This window comes from Phytophthora ramorum (assembly GCF_020800215.1).
Source record: "Phytophthora ramorum isolate Pr-102 chromosome Unknown Phyram_PR-102_s0005, whole genome shotgun sequence".
Taxonomy (NCBI): Eukaryota; Oomycota; class Peronosporomycetes; order Peronosporales; family Peronosporaceae; genus Phytophthora; species Phytophthora ramorum.
The window spans coordinates 1245290-1260601 of NW_027150651.1; the positions used below are offsets into that span (position 1 = coordinate 1245290).

General features: G+C 55.2%; 7 protein-coding genes across 7 annotated transcripts; 3 read left to right on the forward strand and 4 right to left on the reverse strand.

Moving 5' to 3' along the window:
• Positions 1–149: 149 nt before the first annotated feature.
• Positions 150–2870, forward strand: KRP23_6080 (Ascus wall endo-1,3(4)-beta-glucanase; the record flags this gene model as incomplete). The annotated part of the gene is made up of 1 exon (XM_067891228.1): positions 150–2870. One exon carries the CDS (start codon positions 150–152, stop codon positions 2868–2870), a length of 2721 nt encoding a protein of 906 aa, XP_067745604.1.
• A 413-nt stretch (positions 2871–3283) lies between these two features.
• On the reverse strand, positions 3284–6526 carry KRP23_6081 (putative importin subunit beta-4; the record flags this gene model as incomplete). The annotated part of the gene is made up of 1 exon (XM_067891229.1): positions 3284–6526. One exon carries the CDS (start codon positions 6524–6526, stop codon positions 3284–3286), a length of 3243 nt encoding a protein of 1080 aa, XP_067745605.1.
• A 1046-nt stretch (positions 6527–7572) lies between these two features.
• On the reverse strand, positions 7573–9785 carry KRP23_6082 (uncharacterized protein; the record flags this gene model as incomplete). Its single annotated transcript, XM_067891230.1, has 9 exons — positions 7573–7640; positions 7703–7745; positions 7862–8213; positions 8275–8429; positions 8504–8755; positions 8843–8958; positions 9028–9243; positions 9306–9501; positions 9561–9785. The coding sequence occupies 9 exons, from the start codon at positions 9783–9785 to the stop codon at positions 7573–7575; spliced, it is 1623 nt and encodes a 540-aa protein (XP_067745606.1).
• Positions 9786–9904: 119 nt separating this feature from the next.
• Positions 9905–11403, forward strand: KRP23_6083 (Protein EI24-like protein; the record flags this gene model as incomplete). Its single annotated transcript, XM_067891231.1, has 8 exons — positions 9905–10027; positions 10128–10240; positions 10313–10376; positions 10439–10514; positions 10609–10663; positions 10733–11024; positions 11110–11183; positions 11289–11403. 8 exons carry the CDS (start codon positions 9905–9907, stop codon positions 11401–11403), a joined length of 912 nt encoding a protein of 303 aa, XP_067745607.1.
• Positions 11404–11632: 229 nt separating this feature from the next.
• On the forward strand, positions 11633–12718 carry KRP23_6084 (70 kDa peptidyl-prolyl isomerase; the record flags this gene model as incomplete). Its single annotated transcript, XM_067891232.1, has 3 exons — positions 11633–12046; positions 12123–12241; positions 12316–12718. The coding sequence occupies 3 exons, from the start codon at positions 11633–11635 to the stop codon at positions 12716–12718; spliced, it is 936 nt and encodes a 311-aa protein (XP_067745608.1).
• Positions 12719–12742: 24 nt separating this feature from the next.
• On the reverse strand, positions 12743–14581 carry KRP23_6085 (uncharacterized protein; the record flags this gene model as incomplete). The annotated part of the gene is made up of 7 exons (XM_067891233.1): positions 12743–12863; positions 12940–13206; positions 13280–13360; positions 13440–13900; positions 13966–14076; positions 14144–14317; positions 14399–14581. 7 exons carry the CDS (start codon positions 14579–14581, stop codon positions 12743–12745), a joined length of 1398 nt encoding a protein of 465 aa, XP_067745609.1.
• Positions 14582–14692: 111 nt separating this feature from the next.
• KRP23_6086 (uncharacterized protein) lies at positions 14693–15205 on the reverse strand (the record flags this gene model as incomplete). Its single annotated transcript, XM_067891234.1, has 1 exon — positions 14693–15205. The coding sequence occupies one exon, from the start codon at positions 15203–15205 to the stop codon at positions 14693–14695; it is 513 nt and encodes a 170-aa protein (XP_067745610.1).
• Positions 15206–15312: the final 107 nt, after the last annotated feature.

The window sequence follows — 15312 nt, forward strand, 5'->3', positions numbered from 1 at the left end:
TTCGTCTGGCTTGGTCACCAGCATCAACTGCCTTCGGTGGCGAACTACGCGCTAGCCCAAGAGACTCATTTCCAATTCGGCTGGCTAGTGCGCAGCAGCAACAGCTCAACACACCGCACCCAGTCTCCTTCGTTTTCCCAGCCGCGCTGATGAAGATCACTCAATTGATGCAAACGGCGATTACCGTGGCGGCCACCGTCGCGGCTGCAGCTGCGGACATCTCGATGTCCGATACCGGCAGCAACCTGCGAGGCACGGTTCACCCTCCCACCGAGCAAGTCAACGGTGGAGCGACCTCAAGCATCGGATCTACCTCTGTCGGTACGACTTCGACCACCGGCCGTACTGCAAGCAGCGGTGACTACCAGGCTCCGTTCTCGACCGACGAGCCCTCGGATCTCTTCCAGCGCTACGACACTCTTACCACCTTGGCGCCGATCATCAACGTCGCCGATGAACTGCTCTCACAGCCACTCCCCACGAACAAATGGTGGGGCAACCTCATCCACACCACCACCGAAGACATCAACACCGTCGCCAACCCTGCGTGGTCCAACCCGTACGCGCTCAAGTTGCCCAAAGAGGCGCCGTACGGCCTGCAAGCTTGCTACTCGTACACGTACCGTAGCATGGCTGACGAGGTGAACGGCGTTGTCAAGTACTACTTGCACGCGTTCCACAACGACCTCACGCTTTCGGCGACGGAGTTCGCGTCGACCAAGCCCGACTACGAAATCTACTCGTTCAGCGACATGGGCGTCAGCGTTCGCACCTGTGTCTCGGGCAGCTCGAGCTGCATGGACTCGTCTCTCGTAAACGGCATGGCTTTCGTTTCGGCCACGTACTCTGGCCTCACCGCAAGCATCGAGTCCGAATACGCCATGACAATGGTAGATGACTCGACCGCAGGCAAGTATATCATCCAACTGCCGAACAACCAGACGTGGGTGGTTTACTCCAGCGACTCCAGCGCGTCCTTCTCCATCGATAGTACCGGGTCGGCGCTGGTTTCCAGCGCAGCCTACACAGGCACGCTTCGTGTGGCGATCCTTCCTGACAGCGGCGATCAGAGCGCGTATGACGACTATTCATCCTGCATCATCCGTGGCGGCAACGTGTCTGTGGAGTCTCGCACGAGTTACTCGCTGCAGTGGGAGACGGAAGGCAGTGGGTGCGACAACACAGGTCTTCTGCACTTCGCGCTGCCACACCAGTTGGAGGCCATGGGTGATGCCACTACGACGCAGTCGAGTGGAGCGATTGTCCTGCACTCGGCCACGCGTGGCCAAATGGTAGGTCAGGTAACCACGTCCGGTAGCTGGACGCTGACGGAGGATGAAGCGGACGACGAGGTGGACTTCTACCCAGCCAACAAGCCGTCTGCCGACGTGGTCTCGCAGATTGGTCTTCTCGCCACGCTGCAGAGCGACATTGACAGTGACTGGAGCTTGGACACTGGCAGCTGGTACTTCAACGGCAAGGCGTACCAGAAATACGCGTCATTGTGTTTGATGGCCGCCGACAGCTCAGTGGTGGGAGATGACACCACGCTACTGAGCAGTTGTCTGTCAAAGCTGGAGACCCTTGTTGAACCGTTCCTGACCAACACGCTTGGCTCCCCCCTTGCATACGAGACCGCTTACAAGGGCATTGTGACAAGCCAGGTTTTCACCGCCAACAACGCAGATGTGGAGTTTGGCAATGGAGTGTACAACGACCACCACTACCACTACGGCTACTGGATCACAGCGTCGGCCATCCTGAAAAAGCTGGATCCGACATGGTCAGGCATGGCTCAACTCGAGACGATGGTGTGGACGCTGCTCCGCGATGTGGCCAACCCGAGCTCGGAGGACACGTATTTCCCCAAGTTCCGCCACTTCTCTTGGTTTCTGGGTCACTCCTACTCGCACGGTGTGACCCCCATGGCTGATGGTAAGGATGAAGAGAGCACGTCGGAGGATGTGAACTTCTACTACGGTATGATGCTGTGGGGCAAGGTGACGGAGAACCAGGCGGTGGAGGACCTGGGCAGCCTCATGCTGCGCCTCAACGCGCGTGCAGTGCGCACCTACTTCCTCATGACGTCGGACAACACGATTCACCCGCCTCAGTTCGTGCCCAACCACGTCACGGGCATCTTCTTCGACAACAAGGCGGACTACGCGACGTGGTTCAGTGCCGAAAAGTACTGCATCCACGGTATTCAGATGATCCCTGTGTCACCGATCAATGGTCTGGTGCGTACGGCGACGTTCATCCAGGAGGAATGGGACGATATCCTGTCGAAGGAGGCGATTGTCACGGGTGACGACACCACCAACGCCTGGTTGTCCCTGCTGCTTGTGAACCAGGCTGTCATTAACCAAGCTGACGCACTGGCGAAGCTCACGACAGCGACCATGGACGATGGTCTCACCCGTTCGTGGGCTCTGTACAATGCTGCCTCACGTGGCGGCTCGAGCTCGAGCGGTAGTACTTCCACCGTCACGGTGACACCAAGCACCACGGCGGCTCCCGTTGCTACAACTTCGACTCCGACTAGCACTACCGCAACTCCCGTTGCTACAACTTCGACCCCGACTAGCACTACCGCAACTCCCGTTGCTACAACTGCGGCCCCGACTAGCACTACCGCAACTCCCGTTGCTACAACTGCGGCCCCGACTAGCACCACGGCAACCCCCGTTGCTACAGCTGCGGCACCGACTAGCGCAACTGCAACCCCTGTTGCTACAACTGCCACCCCCGTTGCTCCGACCGCCACTCCAGTTGCTACTACATGTAACCCGAAAACCGGTGTGACAACAGCTCCCGCTGTCACGACGGCCACGTCCAACTCCTGGAAGAATGGCGTGGGGCAATTCTAGGCGCCAGCGACGAGGAACTTTGTCTTCTTGCAGATGCCAGCAGTGTGCAGCATCGGCATATCGAGTGAAACCCACTTAGAGAACTGTGTTAGTGTATTGCGTGTAGAATTGTGGAGGAACGCCATATAGAGCGACCTCAACTGTTTTTCAAAATCAAAACGATGTGAATTCATACTCTTCAACTTCCTACAACAACAGCATCGGCGCCACCAACTTCATTGCAAGAATTCCATGGCCGGTGATGAAGAGAAACGGAAGAACGTCGACGGCAATGCTTTGCTTGTTCAAAGAATCTCTATATATATTCCCCAACCTACTCAACTACTTATCAAAAATGAAAGAACCAAAGCCAAGGGAGAAGCGAGAAGCAACGCTCACTTCCATACTACCTATATCCGAGGAGCTCCGTCGGCTTAGTTAAGGGCCGAGCTAAGAGCAGCCTGGGCGTCCGGGCTCATCTGAGCGATGACCTCCTTCATCTGGGCCTCGTATGCCTGCAGAAGGCCGCGAACGCACACCTTCACCTCAGTCTGGGTCTCCTCCTCCACGCTGGACGTGGGAGCCAGGGCCTTAGCGTACACGTCGAGCACCTGCGGCATCAGGTTGAGCGCCACCGGGTTCTGCGAGCTCACCAGGCCGTTCAGGCAGCGGAAGCACACGGGGCTCTCGTCCATGTCAGCCTTCAGCGGCAGAGCGCTCAAGAACACGGGCACCACAGCCTCAAGCGGCAGGTTGGCACCACCAGCGATGATCATGCGAGCCACAGCCGCGCACGCGTTGTCAATCACCACCTCGTCGTTGCCCGAGGTCTCGAACAGCGGCCGCAGAGCCTGCAGCATCTGCTCATAGGCGCTGGCCAGTTTGTCGCCGCTGATCTCGGCAAGAATGCCCATGCAGAACGCACTGTTAGCCTTCAGGACAAAGTTGTCCGAAGCCAGGCCCTGAAGCACAACCGGGAACACGCTCTCCACGAAGCCTAGGCCTCCGGGGCCAAGCTCACGGAGCACCTCCGCGAAGCAGCCCACAGCCGCAGCACGGTCACGGACGGCACGCAGACCCGTAGCGAAGGACAGCAGAGCGGGGAACAGCTCCTGGAACGTGGCCAGGAAGTGCTCGCCGTAGCACTTGGCGAGCACGCCAATCAACTCTGAGGCGCTCTCCAGCACGGAGCCACCATCCTCTTCGTCCTCATCCTCATCCTCCTCGTGGGACGTCTGGCACACGTGTTCGTGAGCAAGCACAGTCTTAGTCACGGTCATCAGCGCGTTCATGTGGTCCATCGTCACAACGGGGCCGACGCGAGCGCTCATGGCCTTGATGGCGTTGAACGCCTTCTCCACCACAACCTCCTCGGGGTCCTCGAGAAGCTCCTCCACGAGGCTCTTCATCACAGCCGAAGCAATGACGGCGTTGTTGGGGGTCAGGATGTTCTTGTTAAAGTCACCCTTCGTCCACACCTGCACGTCAGCACTCGAGGCGTGCGAAGCCTCGAAGGAGCAGATCACAAGCGCAGCCAGGGCCTCGGCCACAGCACCACGCACGTCCTCGTGAATGTACTCCGTAAGGGGAGCAAGAGCCTCCAAGAACTTCGGGATGTATGGCTCGAACACCGGGCCACCGCAGTTCAAGGCCAGCTCCTCAACAGCCGCCACGGCACGAACCTTCGAGTTCAGAGCGTCAGTGCGGATGCTGATGTGGCGCAGCACGTTGTCGTCACCATCTTCCTCGTCATCCGAGTCCAGACCCTCCAGGACGTCCTCATCGTCGTCCATCACGCGAAGACCCTCGTCGCTCATGATGGCCTGCAGCACATGGGTAGCAGCCTGCTCTAGGAACGGTGCGAACTCCGCCTTGAAGATGCTCGACACGTTAATGAAGTACACGAACGCCTGCTCCTTCAGCTCTGAGTCGTCCAGCTCGAACGACGAGAACACAAAAGGCATCGACGGCGCGAAGTACGGGCGGAACGGCTCCTTGCCCAGAGCCGTGGCCAGGTAGCCTAGGCACTCAATAGCAGCACCACGCAGGAAGAAGAACTTCGGGTCCGTGATCCCCCAGAACGGCTGGATGAGCTCAGCCACCGACGGGAAGTACGGCAGGAAGGCATCCTTGGCGCCAATAGCAATCGAGCCAACGGCATCGAGTGCCATCTTCTGCAGCTGCGGCGAGCCCGTACGAAGCACCGCCACGAGCTTGCTCACCAGAGTCTCGAGGTAAGGCAGGACCTGGTCACTCTCCATGCTCTGCGTAATCTCGTCAAGCACGTACAGGGCCGTCGCCTTGATCACCTTGGAGCCGTCGTCCAGCAGCGTCAGACCAATCGGCAAGATGTCCGTGTAGTGGTCCGTAATCGTAGGCTGCAGGAACTCAGCAAACTGGCCGAGCGCGAAGCAAGCAGCCTCACGCACGCGTTGGTCAGCATCCTGGGCAACGCGGTACACCGCGGGCAGCAGCTCGTTGAGGTTCTGGCACATGAACTCGCAGCATCCCTCCGACAGGATGCCAAGAGCGAGCACGCCAGCCTTGCGCTTACGGGCGTCCTGCGACGTGATGTACTCGTTGCAGATGCCAAACACAATGGGGTTCAGATACTTGGCAGGCACGCTCAGCGCCAGCGAGTCAAGAGTCTGCTGGGCCAGGTGACCGGGGGACTCGTCGTCCTCGTCCTCATCGTCGCCATCCGCCTTGCCCTCGCGCTCCAGCAGGTTGGAGATGAGGCCGCACGAAACCGCCTCGTCCGCGGCCACAATGTCGAGCATCGTGGTGAAGATCTTGGCAACGAGGTTCTTCTTGCCCACGGTCTTGGGTTTCTTCTTGATGAACTCGCCGATGGCGTAGCTGGCCGACGCGCGGGTGCTGACCTCGAGCTGTTCTGCCAGGATGATCTGCAGCAGCAGCTCAATGAACTGCGGGAAAGCCTGGTCAAGAATGGGGAACGGGTGCGACGCGATCTCCGAGAACACGTCCATGAACTCGACGGCCTCGGCCTCGGCTCCGCTGGCCACGCACTGCTGCAGCACCGTGATCATGAGCGGCACGAGTTCGCGGAATCCGCGTAGGTCGGCCTCCTCGAGGAAGTCCACGAGGCTACAGGCGGCGCGCATGGCGCCCACGCGGACCTTGAGGTTCTCTGGGTCCTGCAGACCCTTGGCGTAGACCTGCTTAAGGTCGTTGAAGTGCGGCTGCAGCGACGTCCCCATGGCCTCGCCCAGCAGCTGCAGCAGCTTCATAGCCATCTCGCGCTGGTCGACGCTGGCGCTGTTGGCGCACGAGTTGATGAAGACCATGAGCTCGGGCCAGTTGCCTGACGGCACCTCGTGCAGCGCCAGCGAGGCGATGAGCGTGGCTACGGTGGAGCGCACGGCGTGCACGGGGTCCTCGGCGGCGCGGCTGAGCAGAGCCTGCTTGGCCTGCGCCTGCGCGGCGGCGTCCAGCTTGGGCCAGTGCTTGAAGATTTTCTTACGAAGCATGAGCGCCGCCAGCTGGCGCACCTCGGGCTTGGCCGAGAGCTGCAGCTGCGTGAGCAGGCCGCCCACAGCCGCGATCTGCTTGGTGTAGGCCTTGAGCGCGGCCTCCGCCTGCTTGATCTGCTCCGTGTCCGGGTGCGTGAGCTGCAGCAGACACGCCTCCAGCTGCTCCGGGGTCAAGTCCGCCATGATTCTCAGTTGGTCGGTCGTGGAGGAAGAGAGGATTGCGGAATGAGGCCGAGGCGGGGGATCACAGCGACGTAATGAATGGTGGCGACAAAACCCTGTGGAAAATGATAGCTGGACCTTTTCCCGCCAAAAATACATGGCTTCATTGCCACTCGTTTTCGAACGGGCGCACCTTTTATGATGGAGAATGGCTTCATCTTTTGCCCTGCCACGCACGTGGTGAATGGCTGCGGATCGAGTGGCGAATTTCGGGCTTTGGCGCGGGGTTTCTATTGGAAGCGGACGCGACGGCCACCAGCGCTTCTGCTTCGAGGTGCAGTGTCTGGAGGCGCTGGGCTAAGTGTCGGCTGTGAGGTGTTTTCGGTTTGTTGTTGCTGTTGCTGCTGGCCAGGGATGCACAGCTGCGTGTTTTGTATCCGAAGGAGTGGTAGGATGCCCTCGAGCAGCGCGGATTGACTGTTCAGGTGCTGCGTGCTCCCAGTTGACCCTAGCAATGCGATGATCTGTGCAAAACAGAGAGAGAGAGAGTAAATAGGCGCAGTTTAAAGCTGCAAACATGCTGCGTGCGTACCTCTGCTGTGCCAAGTGTTAGTTCCATGACGGATTCGTGTTGATTGCTATCAGCGTCCGGAAGTTTGGCCACCTCGAGATGCAAAACACACTGGCCATCGCTGTTGGTTTTGGCGGATGCTTGCACGGCGCAGTGCGTTCCGTCGATAATTTTCACGAGCGATTTTGGCTCAGCGCTAGAATCTGCTGGCTGGCTGTCGTTGTTTCTTGGGTGTTCTTGCTGCTTGGTGCTAGTGAGTGAGAGCAGCCGTGCTCTCCGAGACGACGTGCTTGTCGAAATGCAGCTGTGAGGTCGATCGGGTCTCTTTGGTGCACATACCGTGGTTGATGGGTTTCTGGGGATGATAGGACATGAAGCCTCGGTAGCTTGCAGGAAGCGGGTTGGCCGAACAATTCGCCGTCTTGGAAGAGAGAGTCTTTCTGCGGCAGGACGTGCAACTTGCAGCGAGGATTTAAGACTAGCTGCAAGTAGACTGTCAATTGCGTCGATGTCTATTGTCTGAGGGCTTGTTGAGCATTCCTGCACTTGGCACAGTTCTGCCCACTACAAATACAGCCGTTAGTACCGAGCATTTAACGCAAAAGACAAGCTCACGACGGACTTACATAGCGAGCTACCGGCAGTAGCAAGTCGGTGCTGCAAACCACACTGAGTGTTCGTAGGGATACCATCGAACCAATCGGTAGCACATTACTCTGCGATAATGCAAAGCGCAGGGACGGATGACCGGAAGCTCTCCGCAAGTGTAAGGCTAATTGACGAACACGTTCTCGAGGAGGCAACTCCGGGCCATCGAATGCGTTCAGGCGAGGGAGTACTCGCAGTAAATGTTGTCGATACTGACTGCTACCGCTCTTGCTGTTTTTCTTGGAGAAGCTCATGCGCATCGAACCAGCTGATTGAGCTCGCGTATGTACAACCACCACAGGCTTTTGAGCTTTCCTTTGTGCATCTTCTTTGGCATGGCCACAAAGCTTGCCTTGGGTTGGTAAACTTTGACCAATTTCCGGGTTGTGATTGGCGTGTTCATTGTTATTCCCGCCTGGTGACTTACAGGTGTTGGTTTTCACGTTTATATGTCGAGCGCAAGTCAAGCAAAGCTGCACAGTCTGGTAGCTGGATCGAGACAGTTAGATTTCGCACACGAGCGCATACAGAATACTAGGCATTGACTCACAGGTAGGTTGCTGACTGCTTCAGTTGCTTAAAACGATCAACTTGAATGGGCCCGCTGATTGCTCGAAGCAAAGTTGGGATGCTCTCCACGTCTTCATCACTATTTTTTTCAACGTAACCACGCTCGAATTGCTGGATGATCGACCGGTGGGTAACCTAAAGGTGAAAGGTGTCGCGTCAAATATCACTGCTGACTGCGCGAATAGCTCGCTGCGGATCATCAAGCTTACCACATATTCCACTTGGTCTCGAGGAAGTATTCGTTTGCAATTCGGACAAACTTTTAGCTGGGCGTTGCATCCGATAAGCGATTGGTTTGTTGGAGGTGGAGGTTCACTATCTTCACCGCTGGTTGGTACTGTAGATGCGGCCGTAGAATGATTTCCTAGCGCTAAACCATAGTGTCTGGCGGCGCCCCTTATGCTTGAATCAAAAGATATCATCGAGCTCCACATCAAATAAATGCGATGATCAGCTCCGATCTACATTACATGTTACACACATCGAGAGAAGTCGAGAGTGAGGCAGAGTATTTTGAAAAGCTGCAAGCGTCAAAACCAAAAGTTTACCTTGAAGTAGTTGACGAAGCGAACCATTTCTTTTCCTACGATCGATTCGAGGTGGTTAGTCATTTCCTCGTTGATTCTTTCAATGGCCTTTTGTATTTCTTTGTCTGTCACGTCGCCTGCATGTTATGAATTCAAGACACTCCTCAGTGTTCTCAGTATAAACTAAAGTAGTGGGCAAAACGTACGGTGGCGAAGCAGAGGATCATTGACTTCAAATGTGGCGGTGCGCTGTGCCACACTAGCTCTCGTATCGCTCAGCAAAAACGGACTGATGCACTTCTGCACGGTGCAGTAATCTGCCGTATAAACCGATCGCACGGTATGGTTATACCCCGACTGGGTCGGGATGAACCGCTGCAACACGCTCAATCCAGGCTTTTCACGCTCTTCCAATAAATGCTCTTCAACACATCAAACAGTATTAGAGCACAGCGATCACGTTCAACGCCCATGTACACCTCACCGAGGGCGGCCTTATCGAGGTGCTCCACGACCATGTGCATCTCTCCGAACCCGGACGACCGGTCCAAATACGCATACGTCGCAAGGATCTGCTGGTCGTTCTCCAGCCTCGGAAGCGTGTTCGGAGCCCACTTCGGCACCAAGAATTCACGTAGTATGCGGGACGTCGTAAGGAACTTTTTCGTCTTGCACAGAATCTGCCGCAACCATTATTTAGTTATAAGTGTACAACTTGCATTGATGCAAAGCAGCGCACCTTGCCTCGCTCCTGCTTGGACGTGAAGAGCCACTTGACGGGCTTCTGCCGCTGGAGCACCACCGTGTCTGTCAGCACGAACGAGAAGGTCTGCTTGCTGCCCCCGTCTCTGTCATTGCTCGCCCTGGACCAGAGATATGTATACAACTGCAGCGGCTGCTGGCCCAGCGCATGTTCACACGCCACACCCTCGCACTCGGCGCCTTTGCGGCGAGCTGCCATCATTTCCCAAAATGGCTTTAAAAACAACCACTTCAACGTTAAGAGGACTATAATTTGTGACTGATTTGGCCTTTTTTGCGATTTGGGTTCATTTTTGCGTTGAAGAACGGCCCGATTCCTACATGTCGGACGCCTTTAGCGCCGGCTTCCGCGAGTTCTGCGGCGGCGTGCAGCACGCCGTGTCGCTGCACCGCATCCTGCTCTTCTACCTCAAGTCGCGACTCATCTGCGTCTCAAGCGTCAAGGTGTGGATGCCTCAATTAACGCCATAAAGGAAGAGGAGGCCCTGTTTTCTACTAACAAGAGACGCAAATATGTCTTATTTGTGCATATCGGTGCATGCAGTGTTTCGTGCTCAATGGGCTCATCTTCCTGGGGAGCATCTACTTCTTCGACCGGGCGGTGATCCCCGTGATTCATTTGTTCGGAGAGGTGCTGCACCGCTCCTTCTCCTACGGGTGAGAGAGAGGCTCGTTTGTAGTTCTTTATAGTTGTGTTGCTTATTGTTGAGGTTGTGTGCTGTGAATCAGGACGGCGACGCAAGTGGACGACGTGCGTGATCGCGTGGATGGCTTCGTGTTCCTGCTGTACCAGGTTCGAGCTAGAAGCCGACGTGGTTATATTGCTACCCACGTCTGATTAGGTGTTTGGTGTAGGTGCTGTGGATGTACCCGATCTATTGCATCAGCTTCATCCTCAACACCATTTGGTATCAAGAGATCGCCGATGATGGTACGTTGCCTGCAAATGCGAGATTGAATGCTTTAGATTTCTATCGTGGAGATCGAACTCGCTGACAAGATACGGCTATTCTTTGGTGGCACAGCCTACATGCAGCTCCACGGGAAGCCATCTCCTACGCCCGTGACCGACATGATTCGGTGAGGATATCCATTTTAGCTGCCTATTAATGATGAGTGTTGCTAACTGTTGCTGTTCGAAAAACGCAGAGATGAGTTGTACCGCGCCATTCTTGTGGCCTTCTTTTTGTTGCAGACTGTGCTATCATACCTCATTCCTGTAATCGGCCCTGCCACGAGCTTCATTCATCTGAGCTGGTTGTATTCGCTCTACTGCTTCGAATACAAGTGGTCTTTGGCTGGATGGAGCCTCGAGCGGCGACTGGCGCATTTGGAGCAAAACTGGGCTTATTTTGCTGGGTTCGGGAGCCCGTTTACGCTGGCCACTTTTTTCGTACCAAACTTTGTGAGCAAAGGCATCTTTGCACTGTTATTCCCTGTGGTATGTGTGCATATCTGTTGTACGAAAATGCTGCTGGGGCTGGTGACTCACCATTTCTTTTATGTGTGGTGCTGGCTTCGTACAGTTTTTGCTGCTTGCGATTGCGTGTGATCCTGTTTCAGAAGGCGATGAAGCTCCGAAAAAGTTGCCGATTTTTCGGTGCGTTTGCTCAAGTGTTTTGTCTGTTGTACTGTGGTCCATCGTCTTTGGAGAATTATGGTGAATTTTGACATGCGTGCTGCATTTTGTTTTGCCCTACGATAGTTTTTCGCGGTGGTGGAGCTTGCAGCTATTGCGTCGGATCGGAAAGGCTACCGGTCTAAAGACAAAGAAGCAAAGGGCCATGGAGAAGCAGAAGCGGGCTGGAAGAAAGAGCTAAATCGTTTCTGATTCCAGTAGTGGGTGATGCAAATAATGGCAAGGCACCGAATCTGTATTCGCTCATTCGGGCCTTGCTTTGTAGATGGAAGTGGCAGTGAAACCACAATGCAATGTGAACTTCTCGCCTGCAAAAAGTATAACGGTCGGCTGTGTCTGTTCATGCCATTTGAAATTTGAAGAAGCAGCTGTGCACTTGCCACCAGGACCAAAAGACGCTGTATCAAGCCATGCCAGAGGCATACACCGTGTCGAAGATGCTATCCAGCATCAACGAAGTAATGGCGCCAGTGGCCACTGAAGTTTGTGGATCGGTGACGCTGCAGCGGAAAACAGAAAATGGCATTATGCTCAACACGTCGGAGAAGGAGATCGCGTACCTAGACACCAAGGCCAGGGTGAAGCACTCAGCCCAGCAGATAGCCAATCTGGACAAACCTGCTAAGGCGCAATGGGTGGCAACTCAGAGGATGGCGGGAAATGATGCTTTCCACAGAGCAGACTACCAGCACGCTGCGGACGCGTACATCCAGGCACTGACTGCGCTGGACTTCGGCTCCACCGCTCAGGACAAGATAGCTTGTCAACAAGAGCTACAGATTCCGCTCACATGCAACTTGGCAGCTTGTATGCTGATGCTAGAGGTGGAGTGAACAGGCAGCGCAAGATGCTTTACCTGCATTTCTAGCTCACATCTATCTCTCATTTTCTTGTCGGTAGCATTGGGAAAAAGCTCGGCTAATGTGTGATCAAGTGCTTGCACTGGATCCGAACTGTGTCAAGGCACTGCAGCAACGCGCAAAGGCCAAGGCCAAGCTCAACAAGTTCGAAGACGCCCGGTACGCTAGCGCACTCGTACTTCCCGCTTTAACTGTCTCTTGTTCATTCTGTTTGACCATTTTTGCTGTGGCAGTGTCGATGTATTCCGCGCTAAACAAGTTGTTCGCGGGCCCACAACCTCGCTAGATGGTGACAGCGACCAACTTGCAGATCGACTCGACAAGCAGCTGGAAGATATTTCACGTCTTGAACTTCGACACAAACATCGCCTTCAGCAGCAAAAGCAGTTCCAGAAGAAGATGATGCGGGAGGCAGTGGGAAAACTTTACGAGGATAAGAAGGAGGTTGATTGCACTCCAGATGCCTGCGCTGGTTTGCAGAACCAGCACAAGTCGTATCGCGCGTTCGCTGAGGCTGCTGTATCTTGCCATGGCTGGAACGCTGGTGTCGCGTGGGTGTTAGCCATGTTTGCTGTGCTCATCAATGCAGTCTTGCAGTTTCTCGTATCTATACGGGGAAAAGTCAAAACAGCGTAAAGACATTTCGACTGCACGTGTCTTCTACAAGAACTGCCGTGAGATCGTCGGAGCTGTGAACTTCGAATTGATCTGTTTGGCCGCCGTAATCATGCGCTCCGCATCGTCCCCAGACATACCCCGGCGAGCGGTAAGATCCCGGTCCCTATATGGTACCATTATAAAAGGTCATTTCCGTTAGAACGTTTTCAAGTCCCTTTAGCTGAGTCTCCGTTACGAACCTGTTCCATCCACCACTGCTCAGTGTGGATTCAGCTCCATGCTTCACCTGTTCGGCTTGCTTGCGCTGGTGTTGTTCTAACAGCGACGGCCCACGTGATTTCCGCAATTTTTCCATTTGCTTCCGCATTTCTTCGTCTGCCTCCGGATTTGCATTAGGAAGAATCGACTCGTTCACTGCCGACTGAGTGCTACCGGTAGTAGCTACCACACTGCTTGTAGCTGAGACAACAGGCTTGTTTTCCTCGCGCACATAACCGAGCAGCTCTCTGTATATAACAAAGAGAAACGCGATCAGTTTACCAGAACGGCAACAGCACTTTGACAAGCACATTATAGTACATGTCGAGCTTGGCGCGCTTAGCACGTTCCCGTTCTTCAGGGGAGTCAAACCAGGTCTTGTCCACCGCTGCGGGCTCCTTGCTGTACAGGCACGGCAGCAAAAAACAACACACTATTAGTGTCCGAGCACAACGTATCTTGGACTGTCCTCGCCTCTTACCTACGGAAGGCAACGGGTTTGCCGGGAGGAGGTCGATTCTGTGGCCCAAGAGAATCCTTCAGAATTGAGCTTTCAGGCATCATTGTCATCCACGCTTCTCGCGACAATGGTGCCCTGCCAGCACCCTCAGCCTTGTTGGCTTTGCCACCGTCGCGTGCGCGCTCCCATTGCTCCTTTTCCAACTGTGCCGCCTTGCGTGTCATTTCTGCTTCCACATTTTCATCTGCGAGGCGAAAGCCTTTCATTCCTGGTAGTGCTGGACCCACCACGTCATCGTCATCATCGTCGTCGTCCTGTGCATCACAATTTGGAATTCTCGCCGAAGCAGGAGGCAACGCCGGTCCAATTGGTACATCCCTTTTGCGCGGCTTTCCTGGTGCTGGCTTCTCTTCAATGGCTTCAGCATTCTCCGTCCCACTCGGCTCTTCAGTTGCTGATTTGATGCTTTGTTTTGGTGAACTCTATAAGAACACAACATTGTTATGAGCTCTAACGTTCACATCCTCCTCGAATGCGCCAACTGTACCCGATCCTCACTGCCTCCAGAAAGCATGCCCTGGAAAACTTCTATCAAGCTTTCTCCTTCATCCTTTTTCATTTTGCTTGGCATTGCAAAAGCCCCCTTCGGTTCTCGCAGCTGATTTTAATACAAAAAATCACAACTATAAGAAAGCCGCGCATCATCACCGCAAGTCTCCACCAACCTTCACCAGCCCCAGCAATGGGAAAAGTTCCTTGAGTTTCGAGCGGATTCGTTTGTTCTCGATGCCGCCGATGACCGCCACTTGTCCGTCGTCCACCATCTGCAGCAGCCCCAAAAGGTCCTTGGCCAACTCCGGCGTCTCCGTGAGCAGCTCTCGCACCACCTTCATAGCTCTCTGAGCATCGGCAACAACAGCAACAGCGTCATCAGTACGTAGTTCTATTGCAACATTAGGCTGAAGAGCGTTCAAACGCACTTCATAGTCGGGTGTGGGGCCGTCGCTGTCAGAGTCGCTCTCTCGGCTCCGTTTGTGGCGGTGATGGTTCTTCCTGTCCTTGTGCTTCTCGTGCTTCTTCTTCTTGTCGTCGTCGTGGTGCCGCTTGTGTCGCTTGTGCCTCTCGTCCAGTCGGCTGGACCTCTCGCGCTCGTGCTTGCCCATGGCGTCTGCGTATAATGTTGTGTATATGATGTGGCGCAGGCTGTTGGTGCAAGTTGAAGTGACTTGGCACTCTATTTGGTTTAATAGCTCCTCCAGCTATCTACAGCCGCTCTACATGCAGTCTTGGGTCCACGACTGGGATGCATGGAGCCTCGATGGTTTGTCAGCAACGTCGCAACTTTCGTCTTCGGACTCGGGCTGGTCGCTGACGTCTTCGAAAGGGTCGACGTCCGACTCGTTGAATAGGTGCTGGGACGGCAAGGACGGTGCTCTTGGAAGTGGAGACTGACCCGGAGCGGACGTGTCGACCATGGACCTGCGCAGTTGAGAGATGATCCGGCTAGTGGACTCGCCCACGCGGAGTTGCTTGGCGCGCGCGGTCAACACTGCGCTGGCGCCGCGCAGATTGGAGGACAGCGACGTGAAGCGCGAGCCCCAGGGTGTCGATCTCACAGGCTTCTTGTCTGGACATGAGATTCGCCAACGCGATGCCGCCACGTACGTGCCTCGCCCACCCCAACGGTCACTGAGGTCGAGGTCGTCTCGGCCCACGTTCTCCACGAGGATCGACGGGTTCTTCTCGTGCTCAGAGAAGCGACGAGAGAGCGAACACTTGGGCGCCATGTTCGCTTCAAGTCGGCAAAAGCGAAAGTGAAGGGATCCGATGCTGGGAGGCTCGCGTGGGTGGCTCGCTGCCGCAGGAAAGTAGAACACGAAGCCATTCGCTCTCA